The sequence below is a fragment of the Myodes glareolus genome, chromosome 1 (genome assembly GCF_982192425.1).
Source record: "Myodes glareolus chromosome 1, mMyoGla1.1, whole genome shotgun sequence".
NCBI classification, from domain to species: domain Eukaryota; kingdom Metazoa; phylum Chordata; class Mammalia; order Rodentia; family Cricetidae; genus Myodes; species Myodes glareolus.
This window is the reverse complement of record NC_142026.1, coordinates 4,756,442-4,780,728: the sequence shown is the minus strand read 5'-3', so window position 1 is coordinate 4,780,728 and position 24,287 is coordinate 4,756,442. Positions and strand designations below refer to the sequence as shown.

At 38.8% G+C, this 24,287-nt stretch overlaps 1 protein-coding gene across 6 annotated transcripts in view; it reads right to left on the bottom strand.

Moving 5' to 3' along the window:
* Pard3b (par-3 family cell polarity regulator beta) overlaps nucleotides 1-24,287 on the bottom strand; it is a 974,006-nt gene that overhangs the window by 489,786 nt on the left and 459,933 nt on the right. For all 6 annotated transcript variants that reach the window (XM_048458971.3, XM_048458969.3, XM_048458967.3 and 3 more), the window contains one exon: nucleotides 2,090-2,178. In XM_048458971.3, the coding sequence (XP_048314928.3) occupies nucleotides 2,090-2,178 (89 nt within the window). The remainder of the gene's footprint in view (nucleotides 1-2,089; nucleotides 2,179-24,287) is intronic.

Below are 24,287 nucleotides of genomic sequence, written 5' to 3'. Positions count from 1 at the left end.
TCACGCAGACTGACTGGCACCTATTAATAAATGACTTAAAAGGAACACAGTGAATGAATGAGCAGCGGCTGTGGTAACATCACTTTCTATTGCCAAAGCTACCACGGAGAGATGTGAATCTACCTTCCTTATGCCAAAGTGAAACAACTTACTGAAAGTAATGACAATAATGGAAATCATACAAGGAGATCCGACCCAGTCTAAAAATCTCCAAATCCAAAATCCTCCAAAATCTGAAACCATTTGAACACTAATATAAAGCTCCAGTGATTGGGATTTTGAAGAATATTTTTTTTAATTTTTTTATTTTGGTATATTCAATCAGTATTGTCAACATAAATATTCAAAAATTTAAATAAAAAATCTTTAAATTCTGAAATGCTTCTGACCCCAAGGGATAATAAACCTACAACAAAAACAAAAATAATAGTAGCAACAGATTCAAATGCTAGGCTCACTCTGACCCAAATGTTGTTCGAAGATTTTATATATGTTATCAAATATTAAAGTTAAAAACTGTAATACAAAAATCCTAATTCTTGTTGCAATCTGAAGAGCTTTTATTTTACTGTTTTTGAGGCTAGCCTTGAACTCAGTGTAGTTGTGGAGGATAATGCTGAACTGCTGGTCCTTCTGGCTCCACCTCTCAAGTCGTATTGCAACTATAGGTGTGAACCGCCTCTCCTGGCTTGTGTAGTCCTGGGGGCTGATTGAACCCAGAGCTTTGTGCATGTTCAGCAATCACTCTTTCAACAAAACTGCAGCCCCAGTTCTATTATTTCTATCTTATAGACCAGAAACTGAGGCAAGGAATGATGAATTAGTAGGGAGATGAGGTTTGTATCCAGGGAGTATCTATTGCATTAGAGATCGTATCTAAGAGACTAATAGTTGATTTCAGATAATGAGTTACTTTCATTATTATGAAAATGATATGAGTAATCCTGGTTGGTGAAGCAAATTCATTTCACCATCATCAAGTAAAATACTGTAAAAATTGTATGAACACAGCCTACCACAGCTACTCAGAGAGCTAGAAGCAAAGCAAACCATTCAAACACAAGGAAATCTGAAGAGCTCTAAAAAGTGCAAGGCAAAGACAAGAAAGAGCAATTTAAAACTCCTGGTTGCCCAGGAGAGAAATTAGGCCTGGCACTAGAAACATAGGCAGCTTCCCAGGGGTAGTGATGTCATGGACCTTGGAAGAGAGTTTACCAGCCACTTTGCTAGACCAGCTTACTTCCTAACTGCATTCTAGATCTTATTCTTATGCTCACAGAAGCCTCTCTGGACAGCAGATGGAGACTGCTGCAGAGAACCACAACCGGATACAACGCAGAGATTAACAAATCGTGGGGAGCCAGAGCTAGCGTCTAATCTACAGTATGGTCCATCTATGAATCAGGGACCGTCAGGGACCAAAAGCAAAAGGATTGTGAGGGCCAGGATATCAAGAAGTCTACTGTAAACCTATCTCCCCTAGAAATGGCTGCAGAACCAAGACTGTAACAAATGGCAGGATCAGTAGATAAGGAACTACAGGCAGCTCTTAACTTCTGAGAGGGAGAGCGGGCTTCTCCAAGGGATGAGCGACCTCGCTGGTTGTTATTGCAGACTAGTTAGCCATGAAACCATATACATGTACAGGAAAAAAATGGACTCAGTTAGTTGTATTTACATATTTGCGCATACATATATGTGTGAACAATTCCTGAAGAGGAGGAGACTGTCAGTTTGAGGGAGGCGTAGAGAAAGGTGGATGAAGGTAATGGGAGGGACTGGAGGGAGAAGAGCACAGGGAAAAGTGATGATATAAATGTATAAAAATGAAAAAGAAACAAAGTCCTGATGTAAAAGAGTATTAGAAGCCTTGAGGATTATTTGTACATCTATGTTTTCCACAAATGTCCTCATATCTTATGTAGAAATTAGGAGAAAGGAATAAGTAATCTATGTTTGAATTAAAATGTGCTTTGTTACACAGTCTTTTTCTTGGTATTCACTGCATAATCAGAATAATTAAAATCCATTCAATAAAATAATGGCAAATGTACTTAAATAAGAACTTTCTATTTTCATAAAGAAATACCTCAGTGCATCCTTAGTTCTGTACGATGTTAGTAGCTCTGTCTGTTCACCATTCATAGCTTCTTTGTTTTCCAAGTTCTGGGTGGAATCCTGAAAAGAAGCAAAGTCACAGGGTGTAGATGCTGCAGACACAGAACTGAAGCTTTGAACAAAGCTTCAACTGAGGGAGGAGACAGCGTGGCCCTGATGTGGACAGCTCGCTTCCATCTCTGTTAAGACTGGAGACAGATATCAATCCCCTCGTGCTTTCCGTGCATGCTCTCTGTTCTTTGGCTTCTAGAACGCTCAAATGGGCCATTTGTACAAGGCACTATGCTAAAAACTGGGGAATGTGTCACTTAACTTTCTGCTACTCAGCCTTGGGTTTGGAAATGTATTTTAAACCAGTTTAAAAAAAACTACTAAAAGAAATCTCCAGTGTCAAGTGGTGAGAAACAAGTTTTAACGACCTCTACGCGCTTGCATTTAGCACAGAGCAATGTAAGAAAAAAAAAGGAAATATATGGACAAAAGCAAATGTATGGAAAAAATTTTTGTTACCTGGCTGTCCTGGAACTCACTCTATAGATCAGGCTGTCCTCGAACTCAGAGATCCACCTCTGCTTCCTGAATGCTTGGATTCCAGTCATGCAAGTGACCACACTCAGCTCTCCTGATTATTTTTTGTGTGAGTGTTTCCCATGTTTGTATGTAAATCAGGTGTGTGTTTGGTGCTCACAGAGGTCACAAGAAGTCACTGGATCCCCTGGAACTGGAGGTGTGTGTGACTGAGCAAATTGCCGAGTGGGTGTGGCAATCATACACAGGTCCTCTGCAAGAGCGAAAAGGACTTTTAACATGTAAGTCATCTCTATAGCTCCCTAAACTGATCTGTTTTTTAAAATGTCTTACATTTTAAATGGATAACAACATTTCAAACAGTTGTATTTTTGTGAAAGATATTCATCTTAACTCAATTTTCTGGTCTCCACATGGATAAATTAAAAAAAGAACAATCTATGAAGTTAAAGAACCTTAAAAGTTTAGGGTAAAGCATCTTTATATGATAAATATATGAAAGTTTTACTGTCCATGTTATTCTTAGGAAGGGCTTGATAAGTTCATACAGAACAAACAGGGCAAGAGTGGGAAAGTAAAAAAAAATAGGTAGAAAGATTTAAACAGAATTTTTGAACCTGTGGTGATCATGCATATCAAGATATTTGATAAACATATTTATGCTTGGCTCATTAGCCTTTTATCTGTCTCTAAGACAGTGAGCTTTGTGTGTGATTCTCAGAGACTACCAGAAACAATTATATTGTTTTTTAAAGCTATAGAAGAAATCATCCTAAAACTTTATTGATTAGAAAAAAATTAGAGTATTTCTTCTAGTTTCTGAAAAGTGAGGACGTGGAAGTTCTAGGATGAGGCTGGCAATCAGATGTCTGAAGGATTGAAGCTATGATCTTCTAGCTGGAGCGCCCTTCCCCCGATGCTGCCACATGACTGGAGCATCTACAGATGTGAAGGGTCATATTATTACTGGTCTCATCTTCCAGTTCTGTTCACTGAACTGTGACCATCCTCACGTCTGCACCATACACCTCTGACTTAGATTTGCATTAAGGTTTGAAATCATAACCGTGTGGGTCTTCCAGATTTGTTTTGTTTTTCCATGTTGGCTCAATATTCTGGGCCTCTTACATGCCTACAACAATTTTAGAAGCATCATGTCTGTCAATTTGCACCTATGCACATATAATCTATACATCATAATGCCATCTAAATGATAAATGTCCCTCCAGTCCAGGAACATTTAACAGTGGCAGCTAACAAAAACAATTATTCTTTTAAGTTCTACCTCTAATCAGGTATATATCATCAGAATGCCAACAAAAAAGGCATTTAGTATACAATTAAGTTCTTTACCTTGTTCGTTTTCATTCTCTCCCACACACAACTTTCTTATTGGTCCCTAACTACGATAGGAAGAGAATGCACTTTCTGTCTCCAAGTAACTTACTGGAGATTAGGGAGTTTTCCATCCAGTTTTAGACATGAGACAAGTAAAGGTGTCATTTACATCAACACTAACTCAATGTGCTATCTGGAAATGTCATTTTCTTCAGTGTCTTTCAGCCATTTTAGGTTTCTCTGTTTAGGTCTGTACTCCATTTTTATTGGATTATTTGTTCTTTTGATCACCAATTTCTTGAATTCTTTCTACATTTTGTTAATTACAATTTGAAATTAATATAGGGTCAATTGTAGTGTGATAATCTGATCTAGGGGAATTCTGACCTGACTACATTTCGAGAGTAATCAACAAGTACATACTTAGAGAGAACACACTTTGTGCTGGAGATACGCTCGGCAGTTAAGAGTGCTTGATGCTCTCGTAGAGGATAGAAGGCAAATTCGCAGCTCCCCTGTAGCTGGTTCATAACCAGCAGCTCCAGCTCCAGGAGCTGATACTGTGTTCTAGACTCACGTGACCTGGACTTGTGCATGCACATTCCCACATTCATACACACAAATCATTAAAAATAAAATAAAGCACACATTTAAATGTTAAAAACTAACATTCACACAGAAGAGAAAATGTGATATTTGTCTTTCTGGGTCTGGGCTACCTCTCTCATGGTGGCTGTTTATAGCTTTTAACTTGAAAATTCCATTTTTCTTACCACTCAAATAATATTCCCATGTGGAAATGCACCACATTTTTATTATCTATTCATTAGTTGGTGGACGTCTTCGCTTGTTCTGATTTCTGGCTATTATGAATAAAGCATCAAGGAATATGAATAAGCAAGTTTCTCTAAAGTATGTGTAGAGTCCTTTTGTATATACAGTTGTATATATAGCTGAGTCTTATGGTAGATTTATTTTTATGTTTTTGGGGTACTTCCCTACTGAATCTCTTAGTGGTTGTATCAGTTTGCGCTCTCACTAACAATGAATAAATGCCCCCCCTTCCTCTGCATTCTCCCCATTAATCTTGGCCATTCTATCTGGGGTAAGATCAAATCTCAAAGTGTTTTCAACTTACATTTTCCCAATAGCTAAGATTGTTGAATAGTTCAGTGTTTCTTGACAATTTGTGCTTCATTTTTTGAAGATTCTCTGCTTAGTTTTAAAGACTGTTTTTAAGTTGGGTTATTTGTTTTCATGATGTTTGGGTTTTTCTAGTTCTTTGTATATTCTAGATACTAATCCTATGTCTGGTATATATAATAACTAAAGACTTTTCCCCATTCTGTAAGCAACCTATTTGCTTAAATGATGATATCCTTTGCAAGAACATACACCAACTTTAAGTCTTAGATAGTAGTTCCACTGTTTTAAAAGAAGCATCAGGCCCGTTTGCCCTGCTATCATAAAGAGGCAGCGACTACAGTATATCATTGCAGCTAACAGGCAGTGCTTGCCACTTGCCAAAATCCCTTCTGTCTACTGCAATATCAGAATCCTTTAGTGTGCTCCAGGGACGAGGCAGGGGCAGATGCTGGAGGCGCTCACCCTCCAGGGAACAGGCAGATGCTGGAGGCGCTCACTCACAAAGACATAAAGCCAACTCAGTTGACTCCGACAGTACTAGCTTGGCAGTGCTTGAAAACTTGGGAAAAGACAGCTGTGTCTTAGCAGGTTTAAAAAGTCACTTTACTTTCAAACTTAAAATTATCAACACAAAGTGATTAAAGCACACTTCAGCTTTTCTTTCAATCCATTACATGATGAAGTGAAGAGTCACGAACTCACACCTATCTAAAAATGAAAATGAGAATTTTTTCCATCATTGCTTATTTAAATAACTTGGAGAAAAATCTGTAAAATCTTGACTTGTAAATTTGGAAGAAGAGGGACAAAAATAACTCTGATTAGCTAAAAGGTTGCCATAGTGGGTGCTAAACAGCCTCCATATTCCTTAACTTTAGTTTGGAGAAATATTAATTATGTGATTTAAAAATCCTGAAACTTGCCTCTAGAAATAGAAACACAATGTTTTGGAGGGTCTATATTTATTTCTAAAATAAAGTGATTGCAGTGTCTATTTTTAATGCTGTATTAAACTCCTGGGTTAAGATGAGCTGCCTAGAATGTAGAGAGGCTGGTGTACGGCCTGCCATGGCTTCCCCTAATTATGATCCTTTCTTTCCCAGGAGTTAACAGGAGACAATGGCTGGTTACTCCAAGTGTATCCGTTACAGCTTCGAGCACATCAGACAACATACCTGTGACCCTCACTAAAGACAAGCTTAATTACTACATTTTATAGAGGCCATATTTTTAGCAGCACTTTCAGGACCGTGGGAGCATTAATGACAACCAAAATGCATTGAATTTAAACAGCACGGTCCTATTTTTAGTTTTAAAATCAACACTTACACAAATATTCCCAAACCAATTAGCAGCAGCTGGAGAGTAAAGGTGTTTACATTTCGTTACCACTGGTGTTAACTACAGCAAGTCCTCACAGGCGGCAAAGAGGGGCCGGCTCCTGGAGGGCAATCTTCTCTTCAGGGGTCATCACAGGGTCAGCACCAGGCTATCGCATTGTAGTTCAGATTTTGTACAAGTTGCTGATTCCAAGCAGGAAAGAGCATATTCACCATGGAGTGACATTAAGATAGGCATCTCAATTGGGGGAGAGAGAAGAAAAGTTGGAAGTAAAGGCTACCCTGATCTCACTGTGTTCCCAGGCTGCTTGTGACTGCTCAACAGCTCCACAGTTCGGTTTCTTATTTCTAAGGTGAGTGCTGTAGTGGCTTCTGTAGCCATAGACAATTCTCTGTGACTGACACCTGGAGGATACATAGGCTTGTAGCCCCCACCCCTTATTTGTTTTTAACGATTTGCCCATACATTTTGAGCTGCACTTGAGTTATGATTCAAAACCTCCAGTGCATTTTAAGAGAAGATTTGCATTCTGAGAAGTCAACTACAAGTTTCTTTTGAAATCACACACGAATTTTAGAATGAGAAGTAAGAGCAACGTTTATAGAGAAAGATTTGAACGGGAGGCTATGTGCCTGGTGCTCATACATAAACATAATGTAAATTTTAAGATTAAAATTCTGGGCATAATTTCAGAATATTTGTTTTTACTTTTTAGAACAAAAATATCTTGCTAAAGTAAAAACAAACTGCATTTTCTATGTACACATTTGGAATTAACATGCATTTCAATAGTCAGGAACTGTTCTTCAAACTCTACCTGATACATGTTCCTCATGCTGCAGGCAGAGCCTTGCCATGGGAGTCTCTGTTGGCTTTATAAAATCATCCCTAAATGCTTCAGTCTTAGCAACTAAACAGGTGTGCAATTTCCTGCCTACACACTATTGTATTTTATATCTATCTAGAAATTAACATTTTATATTTTATATTTAGAATAAACATTTTAAATGTTAAATTATTAGTCAGCTAAGTCACACCTTTTTCTCCTTTATTGTATCATGTAATCTCTAACATGTATCAGAACATCCAAGGCCTTGTGAAAAGGCACATTTCTGGGCCCTGCCCTAGAGTTGAAGCATTAAGTATGGGCAGAGCCTGAGAGGTTTTGTTAAAAACTTTCTGATGCTGCCAGACGGGGAAGAAAGAAAACATTCAGGCATTTTAGAACACTGCCTGGCCCCTGTAGTATGGGTCTAACCTCTGCTGGCAAAACCGTAAACAATGGTAACCAACCCAAGAAAGAATGGTGATAGCCTACATTAGACATATAGTCAGTGACTATAAAGTTTATACTTATGGAAACAGAGGCCCAGAATGGTAAAACGACTCATCACTCTTGCTTGCTATAGTAAAGGCAAAAATGTGTTTCAGGATTCTTGAATCTCCATCCCAGGCTCTTTGAGTATAATGGCAAGTGGTTAAAGAATGTGACCTACCTAGGCAAAGACTCTCAGACTAAACTGTTAGCTTCCATTTTTCAAGGCCTCTAAAAGAAACTGCAGCCATGTCTTAGGAACATGCTGGCTGTCTTTCAAAGACTTCAAGATATCTCACAAGTAATTAGATACACATTCACTCCAACCCTGGGTAGCTTTCGTGGCCTTCTTATTTCAGTTTTATACATGAACACATTCAAGAGTAAAAGAATCATGATTTGTCCAAGGTGAAGTCAAGGGTCAAAAAACAGTAATTAATTAACACTATTGCCTTCTATAATTTAGATTTGCAATTGAGCACAGACACATTAGCCATACCTGTTACGATGACTAGCCTGCATTGCCAACCTGATTGGATTTGAATCACCTGGAAGACATACTTCTGGTCATGCTTTTCAGGTGTTTTCAGAGGTGAGTCTCCTAGGTGATTCTAAATTCACACAAGTTGGCAATGCAGGCTAGTCATCACAATAGGAAAGATGGTATATATAGTAGTGGGATGCAGCCCTGGTCTCAGCAGAAGCAGAATTCCAAGGAGGCTCCAAAGCTGACAGATAGGAAGCAGACAGAACACTGAGCTTCCACTTTCCTGGTCTGTAAAGGGGGAGAGATTGCTCCAGTTCACTCCTATTATAACGTGTCTTTTCTGACTGCACGATGTAACTGTGTGATGTAGCAAGGCAAGCAAGCCTCAGCTGAGCAAACACACACATAAAAGTCTTTAAATAAATGTTTTCTGGAGATACTGACTCTCCCCTCCTGTGGCTACGCTTCCTTATTTTCTTACCATAGTTGTGTTTGTGTAATTTTAGGAACAAATCTACAGCATAAAGAATACTTGAATGAAAGCTAAAACTCTCTGGCTTTCCCATGATTCCTTCTTTTTCTATTTTTTACTCCTTTATTGACTTTCTCTCTTCTCTCACTGCTAATAATAAACACAGGTAGAGTTCATTATTAACATTTCCCAGAAGTCTAAATTACATTGAGGAGACAAATACAATTTCAAAAGCAAAAATCTTCAAATATGCATATTATTTACATATTTTTACCTGATGAGGCTTTCCATTAGTTTAGCTATCTTTGGTTTCTGGTATTTACCTAGGTAAAGATTTATAAAGTGTCCTAAATAAATATCATTTATCAAAACAGTGCTGTGAGCTAACAGTAAGGGTGGAGAGAGAGCTGGATTCTGCTTTGGAAGATCTGAGTAGGTTACACTACCTGGCTCGGGCAGCAAAAGTTAAAAACACTATTGATTTCAAAGTCAGCATCTCATCTGCTCTGTCAGTATTTCCATGGAAGTCCACACCGATGTCCAGCTCACAGTCATTCAAGTACTGACTGCTTTGTATCCAAAGCCACAGCAATTCAGAAGCTCAGCAAGACAACCCTTTAACGCCCTTTAACGCTAGCTTGCTCTTTCCTGCAGTCAAATAGCACTTCCCTAAGTGCCAAGCACAGAAGGAGAAGACAACATAGATATTTAAATGTAAGACAAAGACAGACAGGCTTGTGTTCATCATTTCAATTTATAATTGGGTTCCTTTTCTCCTTCTGGTTTCAGCAAAATTTCTATCAGCTTCTCCAGATCATTGAATTTATAAAAATGTTTGCACCCAAGGCTAAGATAATGATTATTGCTGAAAGGGTAAAGATACTGAACAACATAGCCATTCCCATAGGCTCTGCTTCAGCTCCTAACTGCTTTAGCACATACCTATACTCATGTGAAGGTGTGTGTGTGTGTGTGTGTGTGTGTGTGCGCGCGCGCGCGCACCATAAAATACATGATCAAAGGAGTTGTAAGCATCATCTTATTTTTCACTTGATCTGCCCTTTAAACTGCACTATGTTTTCAAATATTTCAAGTCCAGGCAAAATAGACAACTGGATGAGCCTAACACCCCAGATGTAATTATTCAGTGTTGGCCAGAGCTGGAGGGTGTTAAAAGACTCATAGAAGTAAGGAAAATTCAACAACAACAACACCACAAAACAAAACAAAATAACAGCAACAAACCATAAACCTACAATCTAATTACATCCAATTTACTGAGTGAAATATATTTCAGTCAAGTCTGGCTACAGTAAATGCACTTTATACATTGGGGCAAAGCTACAAAATTCAAGGGTTGTTTAGGAGGAGTCCAAGACAGAAGCATGCATCTTTAAAGAACTTTGCATTTGTGCCCTCTTCATCTCCACAGCCAGAGACCAACTTCTCTGTTGGCGTCCCTATGAGAGCTTGGACCATGAAAATGTGCTACCCCAGCTTCTCATCTAAGCATATGCTCTGCACTTGTTTCACCACCCGAAGAAAAGAACAAATGAGGAGGAGGAGGAGGAGGAAGAGGAAGAAGAGGAGGAGGAAGAGAAAGAGGAGGAGGAGGAGGAAGAGGAGGAGGAAGAGGAGGAGGAGGAGAAAGAGGAGGAGAAAGAGGAAGAGGAGGAGAAAGAGGAGGAGAAAGAGGAAGAGGAGGAAGAAGAAGAGGAGGAGGAGGAGGAAGAGGAGGAAGAAGAGGAGGAGGAAGAGGAGGAGGAGAAAGAGGAGGAGGAAGAAGAGGAGGAGGAGGAAGAAGAGGAGGAGGAAGAGGAGGAGAAAGAGGAGGAGGAAGGAGGAGGAAGAGGAGAAGGAGGAGAAAGAGGAGGAGGAGGAGGAGGAGGAGGAGGAGGAGGAGGAAAAGCAGTAACATCAAGCAGATTTGTATGCCTGTTGTCTAGTAGTATATTTTCCAAAATTCTCAAATTTATGGAATCAAGTTTATATTACAAAATTCTTATTATTTTTGTATAATTAAATTTGTAAGACATCATGGTTTATGACTAAGGATATTCAAAATGTATTCCTGGTGCCTACATTCTATAAGCCTTCTAACTTATTTTCCATGAAGCTCAGAGTTCCCCTTTCCTGCCTCTTGCCCTTGTTCCTGTCTCAGGACCCCAGGTGTCTTCCTACACAGTCATTTTGCCATTCAATTTGTCATCCCAGCATTTCACTTCCTGCCCCCTCTGTTCTATGGAAGTGCCTAGTTTCAAAAATGAGCTCACTAGTGTAGAAGATCTACTGAAAACCAGGAAGAACAATTTAAGAAGGATTTTCTCAGACAACCTAAGACGTTCTTAGCAGTCTCCAGAATAGTGTCTGCTGAATGAGGGCCATCAGGAAAGATGCAAAAGTCGCATGGAGGAAAGAAGTGGGTGGGTGGGCCAGCCTCAACCCCTTGGGAGCCTACATCATGTGAGGATCTCACAACTTGAGGAGCAGATCTCTGAACTGTTGAAGAACACAAGCAGGCAGAGGAAGGGTTTATTTTCCCCACCTAAAGCAAGCATAAATATTCAGCGGGGAGTTGAGAGCCGTCCTGCAAAAGAAGTTGTGAACAAGACAAAAGGATACAGTGATGCTATGACAAAAGCAGCGTGCATTTGCATTTAAATAGAGATATGGGCTGGGTACTTTAATTCTTTTTCAGTTTTGTGGCAGTGTTGAGGATTAAGCATTGGGCACTAAGTGCTCTACCATGAGCTATCATCCCAGTGCCAAACTACATTAATTCTTTCCATTGTTGATGGGCCTGCATTGACTCACTGAAAAGATCCCAGTTCAGTTAGATGGAGCGGAAACATCAGCTCAGAGCAGGTAGACCTTTCGTCTGCTGAATTCAGAACTTGGAATGGTGCTCGGCATGGAGTCTAGCATGTAAACAGTATAAAATTACCCCATTTCCAGTTCTCTTTAAATATAAGGAAATATAAAGAAAATTGCCTGGAAGTTTCCTCTACACTCAAATCTAGATACAACTATTTCATAGGCCACCCTGGCTTACTTGGCAAATGCCCTTCCATACTTCCACACCTCCCTTTGCTTGGGCCATCCTCTCTCTGCACACCGAGCAGGCCACATCTCCCCCTCAGCCCCACTCCAGGCCTAGGAAAGCTCTGTATGGCATTGACTTGGGAAAGGCTCTAATGTGCCCACACATCTGCCTCACCTCATTCTGGATCCCTGAGATATAGAAAGTACCACATTTGTCTTTGTGACCCGCCACTTGGCGTGTACTGATGCACAGTGAATATTCTATTTGACAGGTGTATTTGCTTGGCAGAAAGACTTTTTTCCTTAAAGACTCTCAGGTAACTTTCAACAGGAGAAAATATTTATGATGTGCTTAGAACTAAGCTAAACTCAGTATGCAGAGTATTACACGAGACTCTACAGGGAGGAACGGCGATGACGATGTCATTGCCTTTGCATCCGAAGCAGCGAGCTAGCTGGCACCATTGCCAGAGGCATTGCTGGCAAGAGAATTTAACAAGTACAATTGAAAGCTCGTCTTTATGGATTGAAATAGCTGAAGTAAAAGAGAATGCACTGATTTGTACCTGGCTAGTTATGTTTCTTCATAGATGTATGTTCTTATATTTTATTTATTATAATGTAATTTAAAATGACTTTCATTATTTATAAAATGTAGTTAAAGTAATATTTAAAGCCACCTAAGTCTCCTGCCAACTGGGAAAGAAACTCATCACACTGCAGCACCTGACAGGGGCTTCTGAAAGACAATGGGAACATCTGACTGGAGGAAGACCGTTTTTGAATTTCTTTTCACCATTGCTTCTGGCTTCCAGTGTTGTCAGCCTAAAATACACAACCCCAGGCTAAGTGAAACAGCAGCAGTGCCCCTTCTCCCTTGCTTCCCTATCATCCCTTCCACCCCCAAACAACCACCATTCCGGGGCTCCTTGGCTTCCAAAGGTCTCCAAACCCTACTTCATGGCTTTTTTCAAGAATGCTCAGTGATTCTCACAATAATTCTTTCATGGATTCTCTGGTCTCTAGAGTCAAGTGTAAACCACTTCTGCAGTGGGCCCACCAGCAGCAGCAATGTGTGGCGGCATGCTCTTTTTCCTCAGCTCCAGCTGTAGTGGCTTCCTCCCAAGGGCCCCAGCATGCCATTGTTCCATTCCCTCCTTATTCCCGTTATCATGTCTTGTCACCTCCAGATCAGTTTTGCACCTCCGTTTTAACCTCATTTCTATGTAGGCCTCATCTCACATCATGCCAGTAACTTCCACTTCCTCAGAGAACTCAAAGCTTGACCTCAAGACCTTCTTTCTCTAGGAGCCCGCTATTTCAGAAACACAAGGTAAACTCAGTAACAGGCCATTAAGACATGGGTCCCCAACAACCCTTCCATGCGACATGGGACAGCAGTGCTTCATGTAGTGAAGATGCACAGCTACACAGACAGCCATGCAGGGCTTCCCCACCATACTCATCTCTATTACGATCCCACAGAATGAGCAGGGGCCACGTGACTGCCAGCCTAGTGGCATTTCTTTGGCAGAAATGATAATATATATTACACGCACACCCTAGCAGAAAGACTGCAATCTGGAAACGGTGTCCAAACAGGGCAAGCGGTAGATGTGACAAACTAGTGGCCAGAGTGGATGTGAACAGGGAATTCCACTGTCAGCCGGGGTCACATCCTGCTGAGTACATAACTCCTGCCTAGGCACCTCCAAGTGTAAGTCACATTGCATGATGGCAAATCATAATATGTTCTATGCTCTTGTCCTCGAGTTTACATTCGGTATAAACTAAACTCCAAATGTCAGTTCATGTGGTTACCTATTCTTCACTACTTCATTTACTGGCTACTTTGTTTAGAGAATAGAACTTTGGTCTCTAATATTTAAATCTTTCCCTGCACCCAGGCCCAGGCAATTGCTAGAAAATGCAGTAAAAGCATATTGTAATTAGATTCCTTAATTCACATTTTTTGAATTGCTTCTATCAGACAATGAGGATTTAATTTAAATGTCATTTCTAGATGAATCCATGTCCTCATCTAGATTTTCTAAATGGGCATCATTAGTAGGCAATTCTGTAGGTTAAGAAACTTAAGCAATGGAAAGTGGAGAGTAGAATGAAATTAGAACATGCAGAAGGCCTTCAAACGAAGCCTAGCTTCCCTCCTGTCAAGACAATGCCAGCATTAAACAAACTTTCCTAAATATTTGTGTGGCTTCCAGCTTGTGAATTATGTCAGAAGGAAGCCATCTGAAAATACCTCAGGTTATCTGGGTTTCATCAGCTTAGTTCATGGTTCATAGCCAGGCTTGTCCACAACCCCAGAGAAGCTAAGTAACAAGGAGACCCCTAAGAGAAATACATACAGATCCTCATGGCAAGATCTTCTGACAAAATTAGGAGCATGGAGGTGAGGGGATAAAGGAAGGCAGAAGGAGAGGGGAGGGGAGAAGAGGAGGGAGGAGATAACTTGAGGGAACCAGAGAGTCGAGATGGGAGGACAGAGATGGAGAACAAGGAAAGAGATATCGTGATTGAGGGAGCCATTATGTGGCCAGCAAGAAACCTTGCACTAGAGAAATTCCCAGGAATCCACAAGGATGACCCCAGCTAACACCCTAAGCAATAGTGGAGAGGGTGCCTGAATTAGCCTTGTCCTGTAAGATTGATGACTATTTTAAATGTCATCATAGAACCTACATCTAGCAATTGATGGAAGCAGATGTAGGGATCCACATCAGAGCACTTGGCTGAGCTCCCAAAGTCCAGTCAAAGAGAGGGGGGAATAAGAATATGAGGAAAGAGGTCAAGACCATGATTTATCCCTTCTGCTTGTTCTGACTTTTTGGAACACATTCTCTTTGGAGTGATACCTTGTTCAGTCTAGATGTAGTGGGGAGGGCCTTAGTCCTTCCTCAAAGCAATCACTAGACTTTGTTGACTCCCCATGGGAAGCCTTACCCTCTCTGAGGAGTGGATGGGGGATGGGATGGGAGTGGAACTGGAATTGGCATATAAAATGAGAAAAGACAGTTTTTTTCTAATAAATTAAAAAAAAGTATTTTATTTGTGTGAGTGAGTACGTATGCCTTCACATGAGCACAGAAGGTATTGAGGTCAGAGGTATTGGATGCCCAGGAATGGGAGATACAGACGTTGCCACTGTCTGACATGGGTGCTGGGAACTGAACTCGGCTTCTTGGCTAGAGCAGGGTGTGCTCTTAAATACCAAGTCACATCTTTAGTTCCAGTGAATTCTCCCTTAAGCTTTATTGGACGGATGAGTAAAGAAGCCAGCCCACACATCCCGCCATCTGAGTGCGCAGAACTGTTCTCACAGTCCTATCTGAGGAACGCGCTTTTTCTTCATGAAAAATACTAAACCAATGAAAGAGTATAAGCAGTCACCTGGTTAAATGTCAGTTCACTATAGTTCTAAGTACCTGAATATTTCCCCAAATATATTTTAATGAGTGGTAAGATCAATAGAAAGAAATTGCTTAAAAATTTGAAGAGAATAATTTTCAAATCAACAAGAGATCACTTACACAATGCCACATGACACACAAAATAGGTCCTCAGAGGAAAAAAAAAGGAAAGTATTTCTAACTCACATTTCCTCCGATTTCACTTGACTCCAGCTGGGCTAGCATTTCTGCCACAGCCTCATGTCCCAGTCCTGACCATGTCTAACCAGTACTGTGACCTCACAGTTTTACAGAGCCATCAAGTTGCACAGAGAAGCATATGCTCTTGGCAGATGAGGGATTTTAAAGCATGCAGTGACCAAAGCTCCTCTCTTTACTTTGTGTACTTTCATTGTGGCTGAGTGTACTCAGGTGGGAAGTCTACACAAAATACCACAAGTGAGTTCGCAACTTCTAATGGCAAGCTCAGTGGATGTACATTTCCGCACTTGGCAGCAGAGGGAATTGTACCAAGATGCAAGATGTGTGTACACACAGATGCAAATGTCTGCAGGTTCGTGCCCGTGCATGTCAGAGGACAACTTCTGGGGTTAATCGTCAGACGCCACCCACCTTGGTTTGTTGGTGCTGTTGTTTGTTTGGTGAAGGCACGATCTCTTGCTGACTAGGAACTCACTAAAAAAGCTACCAGGCTGGCTAGACAGCAAGCTTCAGGGAACCACCTCTCTCTGTCTCCCAGTGCACGCCATCATATCAGCGTTGTGATGCATGTTTGTGTCTAGGCACAAGTATTTAGTACTGAGGTTAAGGTAGGCTTTGCACTATTCTGAGTGATATGCTTTATGGTGTTAGTAGTGATTGCTAGAAATCTGGTTGACACAAAAGGCTGAGACTGAGAAAACAGACAAAAGCTACAATGGAAGGTGTAAGTCAGTAAATCTTTTATTGATATGATGTGAATTTATTTTAGTTTTTCTAGATTTTTGGCTTGAAAAATAATAAAATTTGAGAATTATTTTTTAATTAGCAAGCATCTTTCTTCCTGTGCTTTTTCCCCCTGTTGTTTAGCGTCATAGATTGGACCCAGGGCCTCACACATACTAAACCAGCATAAGTTATCACATGCTCTCCGTCTTTCTCTGCATGCTTACAGTTACGGCCCAAACGGTATGAAATTGGGCCATTAGCAAAACTGTTTTCCCATTATTTTTCAAAGCAATTCAGTCATTTTTGAAAACCAGTTTATCACATTTCACTCATTATTTTACAAAGCAATATACCAAACTATTTATTTCCTTTGAATTCACCTGAATAATTCAATCCTCATTGTACCCATGCATCCTGACTTCGTGTCTTATCTTAATTGATTTCCGCATGTAAGCTCGAACCTATCACATTTTAATTTTTCAATAAAAAGGCACTTACTGCACAGCTGTCAAATGCATCAGCGAGTATGCTTCCACCATTGTCTTTAGTCTCCAACAGGGAATTAGTGATAACCTCCAGTGAGTAGGTCTTACTAGAAAGATTGGCGAGCAGCCCAAGGCCTACCCTTGCGATGCCACAAACTCAGTAGTCATTTCGTTTGCAGTTGAAGCTCTTTAGGACAAAATGCCAGGCTCCGAGTCATAGTCATATGAATGTCTTTGCATAAAAATAGCTCTAACTTTAGAACTGCTGTGGATGGGAATAATTAGCTTAACCCTGTTGTCTCCTCTGTTTTCTGCTGTCATATCTGAAGCTGCATTTTCAGAAGTTTCTGTGTATAAATTCTGGTCAGTATATGACAACCAAGTGGAATCATAGTGAAGCTGTTCTGTTTCTTTCTACCCGGGTAATCAGTGTTGCTGCAAACCTGAAAGAGTTGTTTTCTGAATGCTGTTAATGGGGATACGTGGCTTTTGAAAGGCCTAGTACGAACGTTGATGAAAAACACCCATTCCAGGTCACTATCCCATAAAAAATCACCTCCCTTCAAAGCCTTTCACTTTTTCTCTACTTTTAGATAAGGCGGTATCTTAAAACATATTCCTGACTGGATTTTCTTTATTACTGAATCTAGCAATAAAAGTAGGTTTTATGACATGTAGAGGCCTAGTAAAAGTTTTACTATTTTTGTCTGTAATCCTGAAGAGAGCAAGAGAAAAAAAATTAAAGATCAAATGGCATGCTTGATGATTAAAAAAAAAAGCTAAGGGGCTAGAAGCATTTATAAAAAACCAAGTTCGCGGCCCTCCAGTTTAGGGACCACTGACATAAAATGTAGAAATGAAGCAGCTAATTTATACTTTATATCTACAGGATGGACAAAGAAAGGTGACCATTTTAATTAACAAAATGTGCTTTTGTGAATTTGTTTAAGTTGAAATTAAAGAAATGAAAAGGGAACTCACACCTATTCCCCAAACATAAACTATCTTCCAACTTCAGCTTGGATGCATTTTTAAGCTAAGACATTTCCTTTTGTTTTTAATATTAATAATTTCCTCATCAAAGGAGAATTATAAAAACATGAGAAAATGGAAAAAATAAAATGCTTAATTAATTTTGACAGCAATTGTATTAATATAAACTGTTAAATTCCCTTGTAAGACTGTAGGCAGTGAGGCTGGAGGAGGCCTGCCAACAATGCCCATATCTAAGATCTAAATTTCAATTATCTGCTGTATTTGCAACACCAAGCTCTACAATGTGCCAAAAGGGATGGCTTAGTAGCTTTAGCATGTGGTTCTGAATTGCTACATTCTCTAATTGTACAGTATAATTCATCCCCCTAGTTCTTATTGGTCCTGGATATACAGAATAGGCAAAAAAGTCATTTGTGAGCCATTCACCCAGGGAGTTTTATGCCTCATTCATCCAGGAAGTGATGGGTGGCTCCTAAATAATTTCTTCTCTTTTATATAAATTCACCAAACTCTCTACTGTAGGCAGAATAATTTTCCTCTTCATATTTTAGGAGTCCCCTCCTCATCCCCAATTTCACACAGAACCATGGACAAAATAGTAAGGGATAAATTACTTTAAAAGAGAAATATATATCATAACTCAAATGTAATCCTCTTAACCACAAATATCAAGTCACAGCCAATGGTCAAGTCTGGCATGGAATTAAGTCCAGCTATCCAGAGCAATGTGTACTGGGTATCTGGCCTCTCAGGACTGATTCACTTAGGTGTGCATTTACTCCTCATCTCTCTTATCCTCTGGGCATCTTCTCAGAGAGGCCCCATGAGCTCACACAAATAGCACTCCTCCGTGTGCATATACCTGCACTATAGGGCTTTCCAAAGAGCTGTGCTTCAATACCTATTTTCTGAAGTGCATTATTTCTGTAATATTTACTGTCACCTAGGGGAAAAACAGTAGGGCATATTGAAGTCATCACTAAAACAGCAAATTAAGTGAGATTAGAAATGCCATAATTAATTATGCTAGCTCTCCATCACATGAAGGGCCGGAATCTTCGCTGAGGGATAGTATTCTGCTCAGAGCGTAATAAAGCTGGGTGACAAGAACAGCAGTATGCTCCGTGTCAACAACAGTGGCCCTGCAGGTTCTGAAGAGCAGGAAGACTGACTTTTCAGTTTCCTAACACTTGCTTTAGTTTTCTTTTTTCTGCAGTGAATATTTCTTACCATATTTTGAAGCTTACTTTATAACATATCCTCTCATATAATGTACCAAAATGACAATTTACATTATTTTAAAAAAATAACTTCTATAAACGAGATATTAGTAGAAAAGTTCAGTTATGTTTTATTCCTAGATTGAACATGGAAAATGCAATGCTTTGCAGTATAATTCAAATGTGTATATAACTATACAAAAATGCAAAGATAGTAAAACAGATTTGAGGATCAGTAGTTGAAAAGGAAAACAGAAAATATGTTAAACGATGACAGCCTTAAGGAAATGGACAAAGGATTTGGAAGCCAGCAGTTGGAGTTTAAAATACACACTGTCAAGAGGACAAAATGGAGGATAAACGTAGACGTTTATTTAAAACAATGACCTGGGAGCTGTGCTGATGTAGCTCAGTGGGAGAGTGTTTGCCTAGCGTATACAAGGGCCTGGATTTGATCCTAAACACTACCAAAACAAAATAGTGAATTACACATAAAACAATAACACCATGGGTAGTTTACAATGTAGTATATAATGATGCTTTGTAATGGCAAAAACCACTTTTATCTAAAAATAATTCTACTTAACTTGTGTTTAAATGAATCTTGTTTGAATAAGAGCATTTTTTTCTTTAAGAAGAAAACATTTCACAGATTTTTCTCCATTGTTTAAAATGAAAGAATTAAAAGCAGAGTTTCTCAAACTATAAAAAGTAAAACCCAGCAAAAACCTTTTCCAAGAAACAAAGTGATTTGTTTTATCATGGAAGAGTGATAGAGATTGTTCATAAAATCATGACAGTGGTGAGAGACTCAAAATCAAAGGCCTCAAGACAGATTGGCAATGAAAAGTTAAAAAAGAAAGAAAAAAATTGTGTAACTATATTACTATCAGATAATAATAAATAAAATATTATGAGTAAACTAAATTGCCATCAATTACATAATGACCAATACACAGTCGAGAGATAAAATTATTGCCCACTGTGCTAACAACACAGCCTGGGGAAAGAGCTAGGAGAGCAGGCTATGATCAGGAGGAGATCAGGAAATCTACCATCACCATGGAGATTTTAATCCACATTCTCAATAATCAGTAGCTTTTGCTGTGTAAGAGACAAGAAGTATTTGAACAGAACAACAGAAACACTTTATAGGAACGATATAGGAATTGGCATTTGATATTTTCCTATGTAATTAAAAACATATAAAAAATGAAGAAAGGAAAATGTACGAAAATCTGAAAACATGCTAGGAAATAAATCACGATGAATAAACACTAAGATTATACATGTTCTATGACCATAGTGTGCATATTTAAATGAGAATCAATATTGAAACTACACACATCGTGGGGAGTAAATAAAGTATGTTATCTAAGTAACTCATATATCAAAGGGCAAGATGGAAATTTAGAAATACTTTGGACTGTATGATCAAAAGCATGAAAAGAAATTCCAATATTAAAATGGAAAGAGTAGTAGATGATAAAACCATCATGGGAGGAGAATGAGGGTTTTATAAAGAAAGGGTTATCCAGTGGCCTCAGCTGAAGCCAGATAAGTGCCAAGACACAGAAATCTCTAAGATGTGAGTCGAAGAAGCACCCCCCACCCCCAAATCAGGCCAAAAGAAAGAATCCCAAATCCAATATCCAGTTCTAGATCTACTACAAAAAATTCAGGAAATGAAGAAATGAGCTAATGACTCCACAGGCTGTCCTCTGATAAGGTCAGAGGGAACACCACTGTATAGGAAGAATGGGCTATTGTTCCCCAAACTCAAGGACTTAAATTATGAAAGAAAACTTGAGAGAGGTGAATTATAAATAAAGAATACTAAAAGATAGAATTGAATAGGCAACTGAACATTTTAGACCTGACTGAAAAGAAACTTTGCAGAGATATTTGAGGAAGTTGTAGTAGGGAGGACATCAGTTGGGACTTAAAGTTTGATGATTAATTGTGCAGCTTGTGACGTCTGCATGATGATTCTGCTTGAGTTACTTTCTTCAGAAGCTACTGAGGGATTTGCATGTAAATGCCATGAAGGGAGGAAGGGGTTTGCAATATTAACACAAATTAAAATGAGGGCAGGTGGGTTAAGCGGTGTCCTGTTCAGGGCACCTCACTGCTCCTCACTGCCTGGATGTTTCTTCCACTTTTCCATATACTAAAAAATTTCCATGACCAGGCAAAGTTTTAAAGCTGAAAGAAGGGAAGGAAGGACAGGAGGGAAGAAGGAAGAACTTGAAATTAAAGGGCAAACATTAATCTGGGGGAAAAGATGAATATAAAAATAAGAAACCAGTGAAATAGGAGGTACAACCATGTTGAAACCATGATACTGAATCAGTGAAGGAGGTCCAGGTCGCTTTCTTCATGCCATCCACATCTTGTTTACGTATTACTGAGCATAATATGGTCATTTTTAGGGACTTATTTCTTTTCTGCCCCCTTTTCTTTTTCTTGAGACCATTTGTATGCTATGTGTGTGATATGTACCTGTTGGGATGTGATATGTGTGTGTGCGCGAGCACACACGTGTACAATCGTATGTATAAGAATGTGTACACAAGGTCCACAGTACATTGTGTATGGAGATCAGAGGACCTGGGCTGTTAGCCTTTATCTTCCATCTTCTGAAAAAGGTGGGTTTTGTTTGTTTTTCTCACCATTGAGGATTGCTGGCCCTCAAGCTTCTGGAGATTCTCCTGCCTCCACCTTTCCGTCTTCCTGTAGGAGCAGCAGGATAACGAATGCACGCTACCACAACTGGCTTCATATGGGTTCTGGGGATTTGGAATCAGGCTGTTAAACTGTCATGGTCAAGGCTTCACCCACTGGGTTATTTCCCCAGCCCTAGAATACTATTTTTATGTTAATGGGGATGTAAGTCTTCTGAAAATGAGAGAATATTGTTTTATAGATCTATGGGGCTTTTTTCTCCTTTCTTCATCAATGGAGATATTTTAATTTTTGGTTCAATTTACCCTACAATTATATATATCTAATTGATGATTTTAATTTTTCTTAGATTTTAATTTTTTTGAAGTTCTAATTTTTCTTAGAACTCTGGTAAGAAATTTTCCCTTCAAGTAAATGTCTCAAAATTATTTGTCTGTGGATATTTACTATAAAGTCTTATAAATGAAATATCTAAGCTATAACTTTAAAAAAAATCAAAGCAAGCAAAAAGAAAATGTATAAAGAAAAGTAAAAATTAAAGTGGTAGAAAATGGATACACACTAGAGAAAAAATAAAATAAAAAGTTTATTTTCTGAACTGCAATTTAAGAAACAAGAGAAAAAGCTCTAAATTTCAGTTCCAGATATAATAGAAACAAGCATCAATAGAAATCCCACAGACAGTGAAGGAGAAATATTATATATGCCAATAGTATATTTAACCACCTAGATGAAGTAGTTCAATCTCTTGAAAGACAGTAATTACCAATAATGGCCCAATAAAAATGGAGGTACTTAATGGGTTCCATATTATACAAAGAAATTAAATTTATAATTATAAATCTTGCACATAAAGAATACTGGGCCAAGATTACTATACCTTAAACATTTGAGAAATCAATTAAACTAAGGCTACAAAAGTTATTTCAGAAATAGAGAAAACACTCATACTCCTTTTATGAGAATACCATTCGCGTGGCACCAAGGTTATATACAGACATTATCTCAGAAAGAAAATCATAACCTCATGAACACATATACAAAAAATAGAATATTAGTAAATTAAATCTAGTCACATGGACATGGGATAATGGACATAGGTCTGGAATGTAAGACTGATTTGGTCCTAGGACATCCATCACTGCTCTTTACTTTATTAGGATGATAAAGAAACAGCCATACAAAAAGGGTTTTTGATAAACATGAAACAAAATTTCTGATTAAAACTTAGAATTTTAGGAATAGATGGAATCTTCTTCAATACACCAGAAGAAATTGATCTATGAGATAATTTAGCACTAACATTCCTAATGACAAAAATCTGAATGTGTTCTATAAAGAGGGGGGAGTTCCAGGAATATCTTCTCTCAACACTTGTCTTTAACATGATACATTAGGTCTTCATCAATGTCACAAAAAAAGGAGGGGAAAGAGGATCAGGTTACAAGGCTATAAATGAGTTTTACAAGTTAAGCTACTTCCTTTTTAAAGAAATACAAGGTATGGGTGGATGAATAAATGACAATGAATCCCTATTATATGCCACAGAAAAACTTATGAGTAGACATATATTTAAATAGGAATAAAAAAGATAAGACAAAAAAATCTCAAAAGTAAGAAGATAATAGTCATGATTTTGGCATAGAAAGGACATTAAATAAGATACAAAATCACTATTCATAGATAAAATGTTGATAATTTTGACTATATTAATAAAGATTATTTATCTAAAGACATTACATAGAAAGTAGAAAACAGAAACAAGGTAAAGTACAAACAGACTCTACAACTCAGGATTTTGCTAAAAGGATACACAGCACATCCAAAACTTGATGAAAGAGGAAGTAGCTTGAACAAATTCACCAGAAATATGGGCAAGAGAGCCAGATAAGAATTTATATGATCAGTAAATATATGAAAACGTATTTACTCATATTAGTCAGCAAGGGCACCAAAATAAAAGCTAATTCGAGTCACTATTTACCCACTAATGTAGTAGGAGGTGGTTGTTTGTTTCCCGGCCACACAGACTCTCGAAATAGTCACACAGAAACTATAATATATGCAATACTGTTTGGCCATTAGCTTAAGCATATTTCTGGCTTACTCTTACATATTAAATTAACCAATTTCCATTATTTTATATTTTACCACAAGGTTCATGGCCTGCTGGCAAGGTTCCAGATGGCAGCTCACAATCTTTCCCCTTTGGTGGCTACATGGCCTTTCTCTGCCTCTTTCTACCAGCATTCAGTTTAGTTTTCCCCACCTAGCTCTACTCTGCCCTACTACAGGCCTAAGCAGATTCTTTATTCATTAACCAAGAAAAGAAAAACATACACAGAAGGACTCACTACATAACACTAAGATGTTAACAATGAAGGAAAGAATATCAAACATTGGTAAATGACCCAAAATAACTAAGGACATCCCTGAAACTGACCAGATTTGCAGAGTCCCTCCCTCCTCTATATAAATAGAAAACACTGCTGAGTGTCATTCTCAGACAAACTGAGATGCTTAGAAAAGGCTCAGACCAAACTTCTGGAAAGAGCAGAGATCAACCAAGAAGCCTGGAAGAAGAAAAGACCAGCCAAACTGCTTAGAGGAAATGGACCAGCCAGCCACACAGCCTGGAAAAGGCTCAGGAAAACTGAGCTCACAGGAAAGGACATCCTCCAATGCACTTTCTGCTTCTGTGAGATGTTACCTGGGCTGTGGTTGGCTTTAGTGTCTTTTTTAGTGGCTGTCTTTGA